The 22,544-nt window shown below is 45.4% G+C and overlaps 1 protein-coding gene across 1 annotated transcript in view; it reads right to left on the minus strand.

Annotated features, from left to right (window-relative positions):
• Nucleotides 1-10,632: 10,632 nt before the first annotated feature.
• The window catches only part of plxna2 (plexin A2), a 321,281-nt gene continuing 309,369 nt past the window's right edge, over nucleotides 10,633-22,544 (minus strand). Inside the window, exons 28-32 of the mRNA XM_071347743.1 lie at nucleotides 19,098-19,288; nucleotides 18,653-18,822; nucleotides 18,126-18,338; nucleotides 16,822-16,972; nucleotides 10,633-14,656 (exon numbers count right to left, since the gene is read on the minus strand). Coding sequence (XP_071203844.1) covers nucleotides 14,561-14,656; nucleotides 16,822-16,972; nucleotides 18,126-18,338; nucleotides 18,653-18,822; nucleotides 19,098-19,288 — 821 coding nt within the window. The 3' untranslated portion in view covers nucleotides 10,633-14,560. The remainder of the gene's footprint in view (nucleotides 14,657-16,821; nucleotides 16,973-18,125; nucleotides 18,339-18,652; nucleotides 18,823-19,097; nucleotides 19,289-22,544) is intronic.

A 22,544-nucleotide genomic window follows, 5' to 3' on the forward strand; every position in this document is an offset into this window, starting at 1 on the left:
AGTACAAACAAGGACAACTATTGAGTTGGCCACTAGATGACACTGTAAGACTATGTTTCTAAAACCAAGCTGCCGTTAATAGGAAGCAAAGTCATTACGGTCATACTCGTTACCTTCCTCTTGTGGCCATTCTAGGAATCAAAAGTTCATAGACAAAGCATCATGATTAAAACACTGAAGAACCATGGCATTATGTCATCGATATTCTTGACACAGACAGCACACTACGTGGTAAAGAACTGGAGAGGCATGGAAAAGGAAGAAGTGTGAGACAAAAAAATAAAAAGACTGCTCTCGAAGCAGTAGAACTGGATCTGATAGAACTGGATCAGCACATATATGTGGCACTGTAAATCCACGTGTAACATACCAGCTCTTCCTGTGTGTTGAGAATGTAACTCTACCCTTGACTAAAAAAAAAGGTATGGGTGGAGTGTGTTTGTAGTTGGGGTGAAGGTGGAGGCGGGTGGTGTGGAGTCTCACCTCAACCCATCTCTGAAGCGTTGCATTGGGCTAGTGGAAGAGGGGAGGTGGGGAGAGGCACTCCGCTCAGGTCCTCTACATCAAATATTCATTTCACAGAAACTCCTCAGCCTTAAATAATTCTCAAAGAAGTGTGCCGAAAGCAAGCCTTTGCTACCCCAGGCACGTTCACTGTCTGGACAATAGATCCAAGGGAGCACAAAGGGAAACGATAGAGGGAACGGAAAAGTGAGAGGAGAGAAAAGAAGTGAGAGAAAGAGGAAGCGAGTGAGAGAAACAGACAGGAGGGTTGGTTTAGATGTATTCTTTACATTGTATATTACAGATGGCTTGCTTTGAACAGTAATTGACGGAGGAGGTAGGGGACACCGCACAACATGCTGTGTTTAGCAAATAGTGAACGGTTTAAATACAATTTTGAAAGCAAATGGTGGAGGAAGGAGTGAAAACTAGCTACCTGTTGTCTACTGACAAAATACAAATCAATCTATGGGCATAGGACACGTGTATGTCTGATCTAGGGTAGGAGAGGAATAGAGTGTGGACGACACACACACACACACACACGTATATGGACACTCCTTCAAATTAGTGGATTCGGCTATTTTAGCCACACCTGTTGCTGACAGGTATAACATCGAGCACACAGCCATGCAATCTCCATTGACAAACATTGGCAGTAGAATGGTCTTACTGAAGAGCTCATTGACTTTGAATGTGGCACCGTCATAGGATGCCCCCCTCCAACAAGTCAGATCGTCAAATTAGCTACAGCTGCCCCAGTCAACTGTAAGTGCTATTGTGAAGTGGAAAAGTTTAGGAGCAACAACGATTCAGACGTGAAGTGATAGGCCACACAAGCTCACAGAATAGGACTGCCGAGTGCTGAAGCGCATAAAAATTGTCTGTCCTCGGTTGCAACACTCACTAACGAGTTCCAAACTGCCTCGAAGCAATGTCAGCACAAGAACTGTTCGTCAGGAGCTTCATGAAATGGGTTTCGATGGCCGATCTGCCACACACAAGCCTAAGATCACAATGCGCAATTCCATGTGTCAGCTGGACTGGTGTAAAGCTCACCACCATTGGGGAATGTGGGGTACCTAGTCAGTTGTACAACTGAATGCCTTCAACTGAAATGTGTCTTCCACACAAAGTCCCCCCTTATCTCAGCTCGCTAGTCACCATAGCAGCACCCACCTGTAGCATGCGCTCCAGCAGGTATATCTCTCTGGTCACCCCCAAAACCAATTCCTCCTTTGGCCGCCTCTCCTTCCAGTTCTCTGCTGCCAATGACTGGAACGAACTACAAAAATCTCTGAAACTGGAAACACTTATCTCCCTCACTAGCTTTAAGCACCAGCTGTCAGAGCAGCTCACAGATTACTGCACCTGTACATAGCCCATCTATAATTTAGCCCAAACAACTACCTCTTCCCCCACTGTATTTATTTATTTATTTATTTTGCTCCTTTGCACCCCACTATTTCTATGTTCCACTGCAAATCTACCATTCCAGTCTTTTACTTGCTATATTGTATTTACTTCTCCACCATGGCCTTTTTTTGCCTTTACCTCCGTATCTCACCTCATTTGCTCACATTGTATATAGACTTATGTTTCTACTGTATTATTGACTGTATGTTTGTTTTACTCCATGTGTAACTCTGTGTTGTTGTATATGTCGAACTGCTTTGCTTTATCTTGGCCAGGTCGCAATTGTAAATGAGAACCTGTTCTCAACTTGCCTACCTGGTTAAACCACGTGCATGACATCGTGTGGGCGATCTGTTTGCTGATGTCAATGTTGGTGGGGTTATGGTATGGGCAGCCACATCTTTGGCGCCCGGGGAACAGTGGGTTAACTGCCTTGCTCAGAACAACAGATTTTTACCTTGTCAGCCCAGGGATTCGATCCAGCATACAATGACCATCTAGACAATGCTGTGCTTCCAACTTTGTGGCAACAGTTTGGGGAAGGCATTACAACGCCCCTGTACAGAAAGCGAGGTCCATACAGAAATGGTCTGTCGAGATCGGTGTTGAAGAACTTGACTGGCCTGCACAGAGCCCTGACCACAACCCTATCGAACACCTTTGGGATGAATTCGAACGCCGACTGCGAGCCAGGCCTAATCTCCCAACATCAGTGCCCGACCTCACTAATGCTCATGGCTGAATGGAAGCAAGTCCCTGCAGCAATGTTCCAACATCTAGTGGAAAGCCTTCACAGAAGAGTGGAGGCTGTTATAGCAACAAAGTGGGGACCAACTCCATATTAATGCCCATGATTTTGGAATGAGATGTTCGACGAGCCGGTGGCCACATACTTTTGGCCATGTAGTGTATCATAAAACAAATTGTCCAGAGCTCTTGAATGCTTACTTGCATTGTGGCAGTGGTGTAGCCAGGGGTTGACCACAGAGATACCAGGACCATGAACAGGACCATGAACAGGCAAGATGATAACAGCACAAAGAGTTCAAAGAGTTCAGGGTCAAAAGTTCATGGTACAAGCTGAAAATCAAAAGGCCTAGCTCTGTAACTCTAGAGCATGGAACTCAAAACATCAAATGAGTCAAATGTCCTTCCACAGAGCTGTTGAAGAGCCTTCAGCAGGCCATGCTGCTCTTCTTGTGGCTGGCTCCCTATGCAGCACAGGTACTGCCAATTTAACCCATCACACAGATACCTAATGCTTAATTGGTTAGGTGACCTGTAGGGAAGGGGGTTATGGGAGGTGTAGTGTTCCAACTGGCAGCCATTTAAAGGCAGACCCCCCTTGTGACACCACAGTGATGACCAACACCATACCAAAAGAGCCTCAAACGTCCTTCATCGTCTCCATATTCTCCTAGCCTGACTACCCACTCTCATCGCTCCAGCTAAATGCCACGCCCAGCAGTTCTTCTCCACAATGAATCTAGATTTGCTTTCCTCCCTGACATTGTGTAGAATGTGAACACATTCTGACCATTCTGATTGGTCCCAGATCCCGATGGGTTGAGCCAGGGCCAGAGCCGTCATTGGCTTTGATACTCTGATTTGTTAGGGACAATCAAATCCCTGGTGAATTTGTTTTGCACAACACCCTTCATTTTGACGTCAGCACAAACAACTTCTAAGATGGCAGGTTCAGACTGAATGTATGGAGCGATCGATAGAGCAGCGGGATTAGATTCAGTATGAGTCGTCAGGCAAATATTCTCCCAGCCTGGGCACTAACTACACACCAGCTGCCAGCCCATCATAGTATCAGATCTCATCTGGCCTGTGTCTCACCCACATAATATCATCACGACCACATCAAACGTTCTGGGCTAATCCGAGGCCAATCACATCTCCGCCTCTGAGACTATGACTAAACGGTCTCTTCTGGTGTCTGTGTATGGTGTGGCCCTACCCTGGCCCTGTCATGCAGTATACTGATAAGGCCTGGCTGTGGAGAATCAGAATCAGAGAGAGGCAGGCTAGACTAGAACCTTTCTGTACTGTAGCGACCGGTCGGGACGGGAGAAATTAGGCATGAAGGAAAACTGAGGTGGGTATCTTTATTATCAGCCAGGGGAGTAACCGTAGAAACGACGACCTGCGGGGAGAGAGGAGAGGCACAAGCTGTTCCAGACGGCCTGCTGCTGATTGGCCGAGACACGTTCCAGTGGTAATTAACATCTGCATATGTAAATGACGCGTCTGCAGGGGAAATTTGGCAGGCGCTTCTCACCTGCGTCTCGACTGACAGTGGGGTGTGTGTGTGTGTGTAAGTTTGTGCATACGTGTGTGTTTCTGTCTCTGTGCATATTTGCGTGGCTGAGAAATACCTACGCCAGCGTTTTTCTGCAGCGAGTGCAGATGGCAGGGTAGGACCAGGGCTAGGTTATTGTAGTTGAATGTTTACATATACGTTTTTATTTCTGTTATTTCTAAGTTTGTATTTGAAATTCAGTTTAGTTTCAGTTAGTCTTCAGATCTGATTTACTTGTTTTTATTTTGATTACGTGTCATAAAAAATATATATATTTCGTTTTATATTGTTTTGTTTCAGTTTTAGTTTCAGTGTTAGGGACACAAAGTAGCCTATCCATGGGAGGCTAGGAGCCATGTATGTGTTGCATAGTTTGTGTGTTTTTGGGGATGCCCATTCTTGCCACTGTGGGGCAGTAATGCATAAAGGTGATTTGGTCAGTTCATAGGTTAGGTTAGCTTTAAAGGTAGACTCAGCCAGATGACATAGATGCACAAAGTAAACAGTAGTAGTGGAAGTGTGAGGCTAAACTACCCCATTGTGGCAGTATGACTCTTTGTGACTGCTCATCTCGATGGGCGCGTTGCTCTGCTCAGACGTTGCTGACGCCTGCCAGATCTTACAACACCTGGATAGGTATTTTACGTATTAGCTAACCACATCATGGTGCAGTCGGGCACCAGACTCCTATGCCATATGATGTGGGTAGCTGATACACAAAATACCTGTCCAGCAGTGGAAGTTCCTCAGAGGAGGAAGGGGAGGACCATCCTCTTCAGTGAAATTTCATAAAAATAAAAATAGTTTAACATTTAAAAAAGTTATCCTTTTTAGATAAAACTATACTGAATATATTCATATGTCACCAACTAATTGGTTAACAATTGTTTTGCAATGAAGGTTTACAGTAACTTCAACAGCACTGTCTGGGCTAGCACCATGGTGTAGCTGGAGGACAGCTAGCTTCCATCCTCCTCTGGCTACATTGACTTCAATACAAAACCTAGGAGGTTTGTAGGCCTCACCCCCTTCCATAGATATACATGGTAATTATGACCACTTCCAGAGGACGTCCTCCAACCAATCAAATCTTTTGCAGTATGATCTGGCATGTTGTCCATCCAATCATAGATGTAGGATCAGAGAATGAACCTAGTGTGTTGTATTTGGATTGTGACACACAGCATTATGGTGGTTCTATGTCTTGAGATGCTTGGTGACATTGTTGGATAGAGATTAAGAGTGAAGAGTGATAGTTGAGCAATTTTGGGATATTATTCAATTCAAATTTGTTTTTCAAATTACAGGAGATGTAGGAGGTATGTTATACATTGTTTTCCTGGGTTTAGAACTGTATTTTTGTGTCCAGTTAGTGCAATTTATTTAAATTTGCCTTGCTAACTTCAGTAGCTAGCTAGCTACCAGCGCGAATGTGCAGTTTTCTCCACCAGAATGGTACAATTGCCAACGCTGCCGAAAATGTTGTGGATTTTTTGTTGAAGAACTCTTTTAATTTTCTGGGGTACACGGAAAAGGTGTGAATTAAAAGCGAGGGTCGACCTCAACCTGAGATCAGTTTCATGAAGAAGTATGAGAAGGTGAGGGCGTTCAATACCAACTGGTATCAAACGTATAGCTGGTTAACAGGGAGCCGATCATCAAGCCGCCTGTAATTGAACGTTACATATTTTCTGGGATGTCGAAAACAATTCCGAATGATTTGATAGCTTCCATTGCAACAGCCATTAAAAGTTAGATTAAAGAGAGAGGTTGACGGAGCACATTTTTTGCATGCGCTCAAGTAGGCTTTGCACTTTCATAAAGCAAGCTCAGCCCAAGCACTGTGAGTACCCCTATCAATTTTCTCTCATTACTGTATGTAGAGTCAATCACATACACAATCACATTATTACACATCAAAGATTTTACTCCTTGCTTAGACTAACTCATTCTGAGCTCTTTTGTCTAACTGTGTAGTGTGTTGTGTTGTTTTTTGTCGTCCCAGTAAAACCCTGTCCTGCACTGATCAAGCTTCTGAACACTCTCAACTCATGCTTCATACCCTCAGATAATCACTACTGTGATCCCTTTCCAACACTGTGTAAGTAGCCTTCTCATTCCCATTCCCCAAAATATTGTACTATAAATGTCTTTATGAAATGCTTTAGGTTAAAATAATTCATTTTTGACGATTTTTGAAACACACTTTGTGGTCTCCGTGTGTTCCGCGCCTACCCATGGGTCTCCAATCCTCCTCCATTTTCCAATTCACCAGCCTCCACTGCTGTCCAGGCGTTGTAAGATCTAGCATGCATCCGCAACGTCCAAGCAGGGGAACGCTACCAATATCTGTGGTGTTGCTTGTGGCAACGTCATCTCACTGAGTCTACCTTTGAATTGAATTTAGTCTCAATGTGGTCTGCCAGATTCAGAAACTTGAAAACCAATTCGAAAAAAAGCTTGAAAACCCCATCGATAACCCCATTGATAACCCCATTAGATTTTTGCCCAAAAGGTAGAAGAAGAAAAATTAATGCTGGTCTTTATTCTATTTTAGTTCATTTTGGAGTAAAAGATAATAGTTTCAGTATAGTTTAATTATTTCATTTCAGTTTACTAAATAGTTTTTTCATTGTCAGTTCTTGTTTTACTTTCAATTTTAGTTTACTAAGGAACAGAGTTTGTGTGCCTCCCTACCCATTCTTAGTTTTTCCTGTGCAGTGCTAAAGGAGAGGACACGTCCACAGAGAGGCACTAACAGGTGAGAAGGGACACGAAGAGGGACACAAATTGTAACCCTTACAAAGCCAGTAACTTCCTATAGTCCATCCATGCATCTGGTCAACATTCCTACAATGTGAAAAAGATTCCTGCTGCATGTCTATATCCCTGTGTGTCTGTCGGTGTACTTATACAAATATTTGTTTAGGTTTGAAATTGAGCATATAAGTGTGTGTTTACATCATGTGCATTATTTATGTGTCCACAGTACAGAACAAGCATTTTTTTCATTTTTAAATGCATTTGTGAGTCTGTTTGTGTGTGTGTGAGTCATGCATGTCTGTGTGGAGTGGGCGTGTGCTGCTTGAGGAGCCTCTGACCTTTGAAATATGCAGAGTGCACACAAATGTAGAGAGAGAGAGAGAGAGAGAGGGGAGAGAGAGAGAGAGAGAGAGAGAGAGAGAGAGAGAGAGAGAGAGAGAGAGAGAGAGAGAGAGAGAGAGAGAGAGAGAGAGAGAGAGAGAGAGAGAGAGAGAGAGACCAGGCGAGCACACAGAGTGACAGACAAACAGCAGGACACCACACTATAAATAGACCCGGTGCCAAAAGCTGATGACACCTGGATTCTCACTCTCCTTCACACTCTCTCTCTCTCATTCTCTCTTGGTTCGTTTTTCTCTCCTACTGCACTTCCTCTCACTTTCCAAATCATTATCTCTTCATCTCTCTGACGGTTTTCCCTTTCACTCCACTCACTCACTCCATCTCTCCTTGCCTCCCTCTCTCCTCGCTATATGTCCTTCTCTCTCCAAGTCTGTCCCCCCACTTCTCTCATTCAGACAGGTAGGTGAGAGAGGGGCTTCATGAGGAAGAGCCTCACTTTCGTTCTCTAAGAAATCATTACCAGAGGTCCCAGCTGACCTATCATCCTTTCTGACTGACAGTGAGAGTTGATAGCCATGGACATTGGAGTGGAGGAGTCTTATGCAAAGTTAAACAGGCCAGATCCACTTCCAAAAAGCCCTCAATGATCCGAGTGCTTTTACTGAGAAAGCCCTCGAATACACACAGGGAACTCTGTCTTAGCTGTTCGGTTTGCTGTCATGCAAGAAACCTTCAGCAGTAATCCCGAGTGTCAGTGGAATATACAATTAGCAACAACACGCGTGTTCAGAGCACTGTGCACTCTAGTTCTGCAAGGTAAGGTGGCAGGCAGGTGACAGGTGTTAAGTACAGTGCCACAATGCTTCAATGCATCCCTGAATTAGGATGCCAAGGCAATGCAACCCCAACAAAAGGAACAATACTAACCCAAAGTTGTTTGGCAATAGCTAACAAGGTACATAGAGTAGAAGGGTCTGGTTTTGGTTTCATATTGAAGTTAATATCCCATGCATCACAAACCAGGTTGAAATATCATAGCCTACCCCTTGTGCCATCTTGCATGAATTATTTGAGAATTTGTCTTGTAATCCTAGCAGGGAATCCCACCCAGAACAAATGGAATGTCAGCTTTATGCAACATCCTTGTAAAGGCATTACAGGGCATTAAGTCCCATGTGGGTTTGAATTGGTCTCATCAGTACAGGATTACAGCACTGTGGGGATTAGCCCTCCCCTTAGGAAATACTGGAGGTAGGAGCAGGCGGTGGCCCAGGGGCTGGGAGATAGGGAATTGGGGATGGGAGTAGCCCGCCGTGGGGCTAGGGGATAGAGGTTGGAGCTGGGGGATAAGGTTGGGGCTGGGTGGCTGAGGGATAGGGCTGGAGCTGGGGGATAAGGTTGGGGCTGGGTGGCTGGAGCATAGGGCTGGAGCTGGGGGATAAGGTTGGGGCTGGGTGGCTGGAGCATAGGGCTGGAGCTGGGGGATAAGGTTGGGGCTGGGTGGCTGGAGCATAGGGCTGGAGCTGGGGGATAAGGTTGGGGCTGGGTGGCTGAGGGATAGGGCTGGCGCTGGGGGATAAGGTTGGGGCTGGGTGGCTGGGGGATAGGGCTGGAGCTGGGGGATAAGGTTGGGGCTGGGTGGCTGAGGGATAGGGCTGGAGCTGGGGGATAAGGTTGGGGCTGGGTTGCTGGGGGATAGGGCTGGAGCTGGGGGATAAGGTTGGGGCTGGGTGGCTGGGGGATATGGGGATGTGGTATGGGGGATAAAGTATATCTGAGTCCCATCCCACTGAGGATCCGCTTAGAGCTGCTGACACTGACACCTCACCTTCAGCCAAAGCTCTCAGTTACACAGAGCTGGATCAGATGAGCCAGAGCCAATTACCTGGATCCATATCTCTAACTGTTAGGGACCAAACCACCAGCACTGACTCATCTCATGTAATGTGCAAGAGATGGATTCAGATGCATTGTTTCTAGTCTGATGCAATCAGAAAATATGCAGAATGAATGAAATACCTATGCAAAGTGTGAGACATCCTGTTTTCATCATTCATGAATATGAAGATCCTTCCTCCCCAGTGTCCCACCTTGTCTGGAGTCTCCTCCTCAGCACAGAAAACCTGGTCAAATATCCAGCCATCTCCAGCTGCCTAGCCTCTGTCCAGTTACAGTCTGGCTGAATATTGATGAAGAAGATGATGAAGATCTTCTGGACTGCATGTACTGGGTTATGACTACGCCTGCTTAGCCTGCATATTACACACTGACCCCCAACCATGGCAGTCGGAGGAACTTATTCACAGAGGGTTAGAGGTACTGTACTATAATCTGTGTTATTTAACAACCAAGCGCTGGTTCATATCCGTCCCGGAGGGTCATAATAGGAGCACCACCTTTCAAGAGGTGGGCCGGTTTAAGATAAGGAACTATTGTCCTGGGTCTCCAGTTAGATAGATAGCCGAAATATTTTACGTTAGAGCCCTACTATGGCTTTTTCAGGCACTCGTATTGGTGGGTTAATATGGACAGACAGGAGCAGCGTGGTCAACCTCAGCATCAGACTAGCCGGGGGCCATCTATTACCATCCTAATGGGATTCTTCCATCCCCGGTGTTGTGGAGGATTGTGCAGCCTGAGTCAATGTTGCTGCATGAAGAAGACAAACGGTTGCACTTCTCCATATTAGAGGCATGGGTTATCTTGTTAAGAGCCACGGCGTGAGTGTCCATTGATGGGTTATCTTGTTAGCGGCTAAGCGGCTAGCCTCAGTGTGTGTGTCCATTGATGGGTTATCTTGTTAGCGGCTAAGCGGCTAGCCTCAGTGTGTGTGTCCATTGATGGGTTATCTTGTTAGCGGCTAAGCGGCTAGCCTCAGTGTGTGTGTCCATTGATGGGTTATCTTGTTAGCGGCTAAGCGGCTAGCCTCAGTGTCTGTGTCCATAGATGGCAGGGTTTAGATTAAATCCCAGGAATAACCCAGGCTAAATGGGATGAATGAGAGAGAGCAGCCCTTTGTTCCCTGTAGGCTGATGGCCTGGGGCAAGGGCATAAAGTGGAGTGGCTAGGCTACTATAGGAATCTACCACCGTAGCGTCAACTGTCAAGCCAGGAATTTGACCAATGTTAGGCAGTTCCATCATCATCAAAAACATTATTGGATATCACCTACTTCTGATTACCTCTCTCTATTTGTTATACAGTAGCTAACACATACATTATGCTTGGAAAGGATTATCCTAGTCTGATACTCCTGAGCCAGTTTGTTTCTTCTGATGTCAACGAGACAAGGCAGTGTATTTCAGCTCTATGCGTTTTTTTTTAACCAGCAAAGTTTATTTATATATAACAACAGTAAAAAGTGAATTCCTGGCTTGCAAAATAGGTGCTTCATATTTACAATAGGTACACAATAATATATTATCATAACAAAACCTAAGCAAAAAAATAAAATAAAAACGAGAACAACTTTAAATACTTTAAACTTTCTTAGAATTTTCACAGCACTTTTATAAAACAACAAGAACAGACAGCCATTATTATTATTATCGTCATTTGTATATACCAAATTACAGAACTCCGGTGTCTACAAAGGGTTGTCTACATTGTGTTGTGTTTAGAATGGAAGAAGGATATTTATTTCATATTGATGCTTCTGCCTTGAGAATAATAGTTGACTTTTCGATTCCCCCGACTGATGACATGAGAAAAGAAAAAAGGTGAATAATTGTCTTTGTTTTTCTGTAAGTAATGAAGCATGCCAGTAGACCCATCACTTTGCCACCACGTAAGCCAAGGGTAAAAAAGTGCACAACATACTGTATCTTCTTCAATTAGGTTCCATCTCTTCTGTAGCGGAAATGGAAGTTGCCATTTTAATAATCCTCAACGTGCATCAACTGCAAAATGTCTCAGAGACAACTAACTGGCTGTGAAATTCAATTCTGAGCTGCAGAATGGGAAACAAAACATAATGATAACTTCCACCTTTTCATTTGTCGTCATCATCTCCAAAGTGTAACAGTATGAAATGAATCTGTTACAATTCATTCAAGTCTCTTTCACAAAACGGAAGGTGCAGACAGCAGTGAGTTAAGACTTATAATAATTATAATAATAATAATAAGATGTGGAAACGTATTTTCTATTGACTAGCAAAGTCATGGTGTTATAGCATGCTGGCCAGAAGCCAAGGTTGGATTAGATTTTTAGAACGGTAATGAAATAACCAGCGGATGGCAGTTTATGAAAATAAAGACAAGTCAAAAACAGAACATTAAGCAATGGTCCCTCAAGAGAAAAACTGACTTTGTTTCAGTCAAACTATGCCTCTCCATTTCATCTACCCCATTCCTATCAAGCCAAATGGAGAATATAGTGGAACACGTACTATAGGAGGTTTCATCACATGGAATATAAAAGGCACCAGAACACAGACAAGCAATATGAGGCATGAGAGGGGCTTGGTTCTCTTGGATGAGAGGAAGAGAATAGAAGGGAGGACACCATTGTTCAACGGTGGATGCTTCATATTCGTGTTTGAGCGTGTGTCTGTATTTAAAGTGTACCTATAGATATTTGTGTAGCAGGGGGCCAACAGCCAGCCCGCCCTCCTGGCAGGACACATTAATACCATGTCAATCATGTGATCGCCTTGCATTTCTCTATGCCTGTTTTTGATGTGTTTTTTCGTCTTCCGATCACACTCTGCACACGACTACACTCAGATCAAAGCACTGCTTCAAAGCCGGAGCAGGAAACTAGAGCTAAAGGGGTCTCTCTCTCATTTGTGACTGAGCTCTACTCTTCAGACAGCTCTGGCGAGACGGCTGAAGCACTGCCTGCCCGTACAGCAACAGGCCATGACCTCTTCACCTTTCCTATCCTTCTCAAACAGCTCTTTTACACACCGTGGCAAGACGGGTACCTTATCAAAAGGACCGTGCCAATTTCAACAAAACGGTGCCAACAGAGGCGGTGGATTAGTGTTGACGTAAAGACGAGTCAGGACCACTCAGTGGTTTTGATGGTTGGTTTGTTAGCTTGGCGTTCTAAAGCCACAGACAAAACAAGCACATCCATTAACATTGGTTTTATGCTCTCTCCCTCCATGAATCATTTCATCATACTGTTCACCTTTTAATACTACCTAGTTTCAAGTACTTGATGTAAACGGTGAGCCAACAAAGAAGTCTGGAGAAAACAGAATGGTGGTGGTCATTCAATCCAGCAGAAAGAATCTACACTATGTTGTCATGTTTCATAAATGGGTTAAGTTTGGTACAGGACAATCCAATCTTACCAAAGATCTACCTGGTACTGTAACACACATTGTCTTTGATGTTTACATCCTCTTTTGACCATGCTAGCAGTTGAGATATTTCCTTCTTGACAAAAACAAAAAAAATTACAACTTTCGACAAGTAACTCTATATTTTACAGAAGTGTCTCTCTCCCGAGGCTGCTACTGTCCTGCTTTCGTACCTGCTCCTTCTTCACAAGCTTCCAGTTACATGAGCACCTCTCTGCAGGCTCTTTACTTCAGTTCCAGGGCTTGGATGGCCCCCGTTGTAAAGCATTAACCGATGAATCATTTAAAACAACGGGATCTTTTGGCACTACACAGGCTTTTTCTTATTCTCGTTTGGAAAGACGTTGCTGGTACATAGTTGGGTAGAAAACTAAGTTCGCTAGCATTTAGCCGCTGGCCAACTCCAGCTAGCCTGATCCATTGGCACTTACAAAAACAAACAAAGATGGACCTTAAAAACACTTCTTCTGACATGTGATACGATGCATGCAAGTTTTACACACACACTTGATCCGATCCCCCTAAAGCCATACAAACAGCGGTTATATAACGGAGTGTTTTCACTCCTGCCGCCAGCCTCAGTCCCCAGCTTGGCAGACTCTAGAATCTAGTCTCCAGTATATTATGGTATTTGTACGTTAAGAGCAGCGTAGCCACGGCAACTACGGCTACAATACAGACTGTATAGTACACACCCTCTTACGGTAGAGATAGAGGATTTGGTAGCAGGGTAAATGATGGTGACAGGGGTAAAGGGACTTGGACGGATGTTCAGTTGGCCATCTATCTTGCCATTAAAGTTCTGTTCAACTAACTCCTATTTGTTTAAAATACAAACTCAAGTGAAAAAGTCCCATCAGCATTTGTACATTCACAGTACATACAGATGGCATTACTGCAGAGGAGAGTCTTCTAGAAACCAGTAGGATGCTGGTTGTTGTTGTCCTTATAACCTAAACGCTCTGTGGGCCTGTGGATCTCCTCTTATCACACAGGGTACAGGGGTTTGGGGTCGATAAGCATGCTGGTTGAACTTTGACCCCCTCAGAGGAGGTCCGTTCTCCGTACGATGTGGAATGCGTTTTTGTGGGTTCCTGTACAGGGCTGATGGGTTACAGTCAGAGCTGGGTTCTGTCCACTTGGTCTGGAGTATCATGTTGATAACGAATGGTAATGCTGTCTGAGGAGAACAGAGAGCAGGACAGGACATGACATAGAACCATGTCTTTCTGATGGCCACGGCACCCTATAAAGACGTGTTATAATACAACCTATGCCTTTGTACAGTACAACAATGTCCATATATGTAACAAGAGGAAGATGTTTCCACTGCAACTGATAAGATCAAAATGTACACATACAAAAATAAAGCAGATATTTTTGGAAGCAAAACTCAGCAACAATATCTCTGGAATCCATCATGAGAAGTCTTTATCGCTTTCGCTAACTCTTTTTCCTTACACTGTCTCTAATGTGAGTTTTCAGCAGACAGGGAGAGTGTATCTGGCTACAACATCTCCCCTCTGTTCGTTCCTTCTCTCAACATATCTCTCCTCCAGGGCTATACACACACACAACACTGCCCGTCAAACCCAAAATAATATCAGCTGGAAAGAAAGATGCCATGTAGCCTTTATGGAGGTCTGTGGTCGCCCCACCATACATCATCATCACCACCCATGTCTCCAGAGCCTATGGAGTCTTTTGGAGTTGGTGGCAGTATGGCGTAGGAAGAAAATTTGATTAAAAAAAAACCTCTTGATTTCTGGATTTAAAAGGTCCCAGGTCAGTGGTGGTTGCTTGTCCCCCCCCCCCCCTCCCCACCCCCCACACTGTGAGTATCGGGACTGTTGGTTGGGTGGCTGTGGCTGATGGATATCCCGGGCCGGTCCAGTCGTCCAATCCCGTGGTCTGTCTCAGCTCTCCAGGGACATGGCTGAGATGAGCTGCTCCACCTTGTAGGCCAGACGCTGTTTCTTAGCCTGCTCGTCCTGCTCCAGGGCCATGGTGATCTGGGAGGGGGGGGGGCACAAGACAACAACATGCTTTACTGTCACTCCTAACACACTCAAACCAGGAAGCCAGCCTACTGTGAACCCAGGACAACAACATGCTTCAGTGTCACACTCAACCCAGGGAAGACGTACAGATGTATTGAGGAATGTGATGTCTGTGGTCTGTTTACAGTATTATGTGTTGAGGAAGTTGACATTTTGTGATTTGGCTTTTCTTAAATGCCCCTGAGGGAATAAATGAAGTTGTATTGACTTACATAATGTCCATTGTATGTCAACTGGCTTAGAGTTAAGAGCTTTGTTGGATGGGTGGGATCATGTATGATTGCTATTTCCTGACATTAAAGAGGAAATATAGTTGTCTCTGTCAGAGAGAGTGGCACAAAACGGAGGAATCCAACTGGTGTTATGCCCTATCTTATGCTTTTGTCTCTCTGTAAACGTGGGCATTTGTCAAGTTGTTCAAAGTGGAATCCGACAGGGTCTCCTCTCTGCTGTCTGTGGTGTCACACACGCTGTATGCACGCCAGGGTGACAACGCGGCAGCTGGGCGGTGCTTTTTCATGTGCTCATATCAAACAGGAGAAATATTCCCCAATAAGATCACTGGTACGAGTTATGCCACACAGTGAGTCAATATAAAGTGACATTGGTTAAAGCTGTGCACCAATGCTACAGCAGCGCAGCTCTCCGGTTTCTATCTAACAGAAATAACCCCCCCCCCCCCCCCAGGAATACACAATGTTCTGATAAATAGGCCTTGCACTGAAAACATTATGGGGACATTAACGAAGACTAGTTTCTCTTAAGGTCTGTACATAGCTCCAGCAGCCTGTCCCATAGTACACTACCTGCCTCCCTGCCTGTTGTCTCCCTCTCATCTGCCTAAGTGCTCTTAGAGCTGGCAGAGCAGAGCCCAGCGGAGCCTCTCCTCCTCATCCCCCTCTCCACCTCATACCAATCTATTATGAATCTGTTGTGCTGTATGCAGGCACAGCTCCTTCCCTCCGCCATCACCAAAATCAATTTAGCACTGCGCTAGCCCGCTAGAGGGGCCACACAAGGAGCCAGGCTTGGAACAAACAACTGATGACGGCCAACGATAGGGGCCTTAGCACTGTGCCCAGGAGAGAGAGCTAGAGAAGAGGAGAGACAGAGAGAGGGCATGAGTGTGTGTGTGTGTCTGTCTGTGTCTGTGAGAGAGAAAGAAAGAAAGCTAGAGGTGGGGGAAGAGCGTGGGATAAAAGAAAAGGAAACAAAGTGGGAAGAAAGTGCGAGAAAGAGAGTGGGAGTAAAAGAGGTGGTCTTTGAGAGGTAAAAAGAGAGCGAGGAGAAGTGAACACTAGCTCTAGCGGCAGCAGCTTCAAGCTCTTAGGGAAGATGGGGAAGAAGAGAGAGAGACGAGAGAAACACAGAGGAGAGAGTGAAAGGGAAAGAGATAGATGGAATAGAAAGGGAGAGAGAAGAGGGAGTGGGCTCCTCGTCTTGTGAATGGGGCCTCAATAAGGTCAGACTAATGGCTCCCAGAAGAGGTGCTGACATTACAGCCGGAATGTCTCCATTACAGAACCCTTTCTCTTTCTCTCTCTCTCTCCCCCGTCTCTTCTTTGTCACACTCTCCCATCCCTCTCCCTAATTTTCTCCCACATTTTCTCTCTCCATTTGTCTCTCTCTCTTTTCCCTCTCTCTCTCGTTCTCTTTCTTTCCCTCAACCCCCCTCTCCACGTCTTGATTCTGCTCAAGAGAGCCACAGAGAAAGAAAGCGAGAGCGAGAGAGAGAACAGGGCTGTGTTCCTTCACACCACTCAGGGGATGGAGTAGCATGCTGAGCTGCTTGTACAGCCGCTGTTCCTGTCTCTCCTCCACATATCATCCACCCACAACTCTCATTGGCCCAGGACATATGGCACTTAGGATGGGTTGTGTGGCGTGGCTGTGGCGGAGGGGGGGGGGGGGGGGGGTTCTGTGTGACGAATACCATCAGATCAGAGAAACTCTTGGCATCTCTGAAAGTTTTTGAAACACTCTACATGAGTAAGGAATGACCATGAACTAGACTAGACTTAACTGAAGAGGAGAGTTGATAAGACTGTAGCATGGCCTCGCCTGTTAAAAGAATGGCCATTATTGCAGTGTGTCTATGTGTGTGTGTTAGGACTCACCTCCTCGCTGTATTTGGACACATAGGAGTAGATCTCGTTGAGAGCACTGAGCATGTTAAACTCTGTGGAGTGGAGCCTGGCCTGCTCTGCCAGGTAGGCATTCATGTCCTGGTCACTGATGGCCGGCAGACGGTTAATGTCCGCGTAGTACCTGCAGGCACACACAGGGGGCGACACTCAGTTTCAACATGCAAAGCTGAAACAATCTACATCAGAATTCTTCACCGGAACGTTAAGCCTCATCACAGAGTACATCACAGGAGGCTGCTAAGGGGAGGACAGCTCATAATAATGGCTGGAAAGCAGGGAATGGAATGGCATCAAACACATGGAAACCACGTGTTTGATGTATTTGATGCCATTCAACTTATTGCGCTCCAACCATTACCACGAGCCCGTCCTCTCCAATTAAGGTGCCACCAACCTCCTGTGGAGTACATCTGTGAAAAAGTATGTGAACCCTTTGGAATTACCTGGATTTCTGCATAAATTGGTCATAAAAATTGATCTGATCTTCATCTAAGTCACAACAATAGACAAACATAGTGTGCTTAAACTAATAACACACAAATTACTGTATTTTTCTTGTGTATATTGAATCCATAATTTAAACATTCACAGTGTAGGTTGGGAAAAGTATGTGAACCCCTAGGAGTAATGACTTCCCCAAAAGCTAATTGGAGTCAGGAGTCAGCTAACCTGGAGTCCAATCAATGAGACGAGATTGGAGATGTTGGTTAGAGCTGCCCTGCTCTATAAAAAAACACACATTTGAGTTTGCTGTTCACAAGAAGCATTGCCTGATGTGAACCATGCCTCAAACAAAAAAGATCTCAGAAGACCTAAGATTAAGAATTGTTGACTTGCATAAAGCTGGAAAGGGTTACAAAAGTATCTCTAAAAGCCTTGATGTTCATCAGTCCACGGTAAGACAAATTGTCGATAAATGGAGAAAGTTCAGCACTGTTGCTACTCTAGGAGGGGCCGTAAGGGAAAGATGACTGCAAGAGCACAGCGCAGAATTCTCAGTGAGGTTAAGAAGAATCCTAGAGTGTCAGCTAAAGACTTACAGAAATCTCTGGAACATGCTAACATCTCTGTTAACAAGTCTACGATATGTAAAACTCTAAACTAGAATGGTGTTCATGGGAGGACACCACAGAAGAAGCCACTGCTCTCCAATAAAACAACATCACACACACACAGGGCAAGTAAGCGTGTCGTCGGACAGTGTATATCGTGTGCGTCCTGGACACATGAAAACAAGGAAATAGAATTGTTTGTGTATATTTTGTCTCACTCACCTTTCTACCCAGCTCTTGTAGTTGGGGATGTCTTTAGCGTACAGCAGCTTGTTGGAGGGAGAGTCCTTGCCCAGGCGGTGCTCTGAGGTAGAGCAGGAGTCCATGAAGGTCTGGGCCACCACAGACAGACAGGCGTCCGTGATGCTGCTCTTGTGGATGTCAAACACAAACTGAGGGTTCTTGATCACGTTTACCCAGAACCGCAGCGGGAGGCTGAGAGAGAGGCCACAGAAATGAGTCAGTCAGAATCCCCTCTCAGTATTTTTCTTCACTCACTGGGTCATGAAAGCACTGAATCAGAATCCACTAACTATCAGTACCGTATTTCTCTCCTATTTCTGGGTCACTAAAGTGCTGGCTTTAGGGAGGAGCTTTAGGCTCTGAACTCCAGACAGGCAGAATCCAGTACTGTTATATTTTGTAAAGTTTCTTACCGATGACTCAGTGTATCATCCTCTGATTGATACATATCACATCCTACATTATACATCATATCATTCCTATTCTACATCCTCCAGGTTCCTCACCAGTTGCTCTTCCACGTGTGGCGGACATCTTGGTCATGGATGCCGTGTTTGTCCGCCTGCTCGTCCAGGAAGTCAAACATGTATTTGATGGCGAGGGGTAGAGCGCTACCCCGGTGGACGGTACTGAACAACGTCTCAAACAGGTCGTCCACAAACTTCTGCAGTGTACCCTGGGTAAAAACAATGGACACACCAGGTCAGACATACACCAGGTCAGACATACTCACTCAACAATAAATTATTTCCTAAATGTATAGGCAATAACCTAAGCAGATGAAAGTCTGTCATTAGCCACTGGATCCAAAATACAGGATTGTACCACCAGTCACTTAGTACAATTTATGTAAAACAAAGCCACTGTAACTGAAAGTAAACTACTGTAGTATAATTGAAATATGGAGGGACAATGCTTGTTACATAAAGACGTTTGTAAGCTGGGTGTTACCTTGGTGGCCAGCAGCCTGGTCAGGTATATCTCGGAGACCATCTTGCTGCCGCGGTCTCCCTCCTTCTGGTCTCCATGCTCGTGGTTCTTGACGAGGTGCCACACTTTGACCCCACTCTCAAGGTCAGGGGTTATCATAGGGGCACGGGAACGCAGACTGTCTGGACTACCTGTGTACCGGAAGGATGAGTCTAGAGAGAGAAAGAGAGAGCGAAATAGGGTAGGGGAGAGAGATGGAGGGAGATAAATTAGACACTACGTTCCTAGTTCTGTGCTCTATTCCCTTGTCCTGTCCAGTAACACACACGCAAGATGGCGCCGACAGACAGGGAAGCTCTGCTTCTAGCTCCTAGGCAACTTTGCTGTATTTATTTTTTTGTGTGTTATTTCTTACATTATTAGAGAGAGATGATATTACATACAGCCAGAAATAACTTTTGGATGTCAGAGCGGCGGTAACTCACCAGCATTATGAGCAGGAATACTACTTTCCCAAATTGGATTCTTTGTTCGTACCCCCCAGGGCAATTGAACTTGTCCCAGAGGCTGCTCCAAGACGCCGCCGGCGGAGAAGAGGTATATATTACTCGGCAATGTTCATTCTCTGGACAATAAAGTAGACGAGCTGAGGGCGAGGATCTCCTTCCAGAGAGACATCAGAGATTGTAATATACTCTGTTTCACGGAATCATGGCTCTCTCCAGATATACTGTCCCTGTCCATACAGCCATACAGGTTCTCAGTACATCGCGCAGACAGGAATAAAGAACTCTCCGGGAAGAAGGAAGGCGGGGGTGTATGTTTCATGATTAACTACTCATGGTGTGATTGTGATAATGTACAGAAACTCAAGTCCTTTTGTTCACCCGACCTAGAATACCTCACAATCAAATGCCGACCGTATTACCTCCCAAGAGAATTCTCTTCGGTTATAGTCACAGCCATATATATTCCACCTCAAGCCGATACCACGGCGGCCCTCAAGGAACTACACTGGACTTTGTGCAAACTGGAAACCACATATCCTGAGGCCGCATTTATTGTAGCTGGGGATTTTAACAAAGCAAATTTGAGGAAAATGCTACTGAAGTTCTATCAACACAGTGACTGTAATACTTGCGCTGCTTAAACACTCGACCACTGCTACTCCAACTTCCGGGTAGCCTCTGAGAATAACATTGACGTATACACTGACACGGTGACTGAGTTCATCAGGAAGTGTATAGGGGATGAAGTTCCCACGGTGACTATTAAAACCTACCCAAATCAGAAGCTGTGGATAAATGGCAGCATTCGAGCAAAACTGAAAGCGTGAACCAAACGCATTTAACCATGGCAAGGTGACTGGTAATATGGTTGAATACAAACAGTATAGTTATTACCTCCATAAGGCAATCAAACAGGCAAAACATCAGTACAGAGACAAAGTGGAGTCGTAATTCAACAGGTCAGACACGAGACGTATGTGGCAGTGTCTACAGACAATCACGGACTACAAAGGGAAAACCAGCCACGTCGTGAACACCGTCGTCTTGCTCCCGGACAAGCTAAACACCTTCTTCGCCTGCTTTGAGGATAACACAGTGACACCGACCAACGTGAGTAAGACATTTAAGCAGTTAACCCTCGCAGGGCTGCCGGCCCAGACGCGTCCTCAGAGCATGCGCAGACCAGCTGGCTAGAGTGTTTACGGACATATTCAATCTCTCCCTATCCCAGACTGCTGTCCCCACTTGCTTCAAGATGTCCACCATTGTTCCTGTACCCAAAAAGCAAAGGTAACTGAACTAAATGACTATCGCCCCGTAACATTCACTTCTGTCATCATGAAGCGCTTTGAGAGGCTAGTTAAGGATCATATCACCTCCACCTTACCTCACACACTAGACACACTTCAATTTGCATACCGCCCCAATAGATTCACAGACGATGCAATCGCCATCACACTGCACACTGCCCTATCCCATCCGGACAAGAGGAATACCTATGTAAGAATGCTGTTCATTGACTATAGCTCAGCCTTCAACACCATAGTACCCTCCAAGCTCATCATTAAGCTCGGGCCCTGGTTCTGAACACAGCCCTGTGCAACTGCGTCCTGGACTTCCGGACTGGCCGCACCCAGGTGGTGAAGATAGGAAACAACACCACTTTGCTGATCCTCTACACAGGGGCCCCACAAGGGTGTGTGCTCAGCCCCCTCCTGTACTCCCTGTTCACCCATGACTGCGTGGCCACGCATGCCTCCAACTCAATCATCAAGTTTGCAGACAACACAACAGTAGTAGGCCTGATTACCAACAATGACGAGACAGCCTACAGAGAGGAGGTGAGGGACCTGGCGGAGTGGTGCCAGAAAAATAACCTCCCTCAACGTCAACAAAACAAAGGAGCTGATCGTGGACTTCAGGAAACAGCAGAGAGAGCACGCCCTTATCCACATCGACGGGAGAAGGTGAAAAGCTTCAAGTTCCTCTGCGTACACATCACCGACGATCTGAAATGCTCCGCCAACACAGACAGTGTGGGGAAGAAGGCGCAACAGCATCTCTTCAACCTCAGGAGGCTGAATAAATTTGGCTTGGCCCCTAAGACCCTCACAAACTTTGACAGATGCACAATTGAGAGCATCCTGTCGGGCTGTAGCACCGCCAACCGAAGGGCTCTCCAGAGGGTGGTGCGCATAACGCATCTCCGGAGGCACACTGCCTGCCCTCCAGGACACTTACAGCACCCGGTGTCACAGAAAGGCCAAAAAGATCATCAAGGACATCAACCAGCCGAGTCTTGGCCTGTTCACACTGCTACCATCCAGAAGATGGTAGCAGTGGTCAGTACAGGTCAGTACAGGTGGTCAGTACAGGTGCAAGGTCAGTACAGGTGCATCAAAGCTGGGACCGAGAGACTGAAAAACAGCTTCTATCTCAAGGCCATCAGACTGTTAAATAGCCATCACTAGCCGGCTACCACCCGGTTACTCAACCCTGCACCTTAGAGGCTGCTGCCCAATATACATAGACATGGAATCACTGGTCACTTTAATAATGTTTACATACTGCTTTACTCATCTCATATATACAGTGGGGAGAAGAAGTATTTGATACACTGCCGATTTTGCAGGTTTTCCTACTTACAAAGCATGTAGAGGTCTGTAATTTTTATCAACTTCAACTGTGAGAGACAGAATCTAAAACAAAAACCCAGAAAATCACATTGTATGATTTTTAGTAATTAATTTGCATTTTATTGCATGACATAAGTATTTGATCACCTACCAACCAGTAAGAATTCCGGCTCTCACAGACCTGTTAGTTTTTCTTTAAGAAGCCCTCCTGTTCTCCACTCATTACCTGTATTAACTGCACCTGTTTGAACTCGTTACCTGTATAAAAGACACCTGTCCACACACTCAATCAAACAGACTCCAACCTCTCCACAATGGCCAAG

This window comes from Salvelinus alpinus, chromosome 17 (genome assembly GCF_045679555.1).
Source record: "Salvelinus alpinus chromosome 17, SLU_Salpinus.1, whole genome shotgun sequence".
In the NCBI taxonomy this organism is placed as follows: domain Eukaryota; kingdom Metazoa; phylum Chordata; class Actinopteri; order Salmoniformes; family Salmonidae; genus Salvelinus; species Salvelinus alpinus.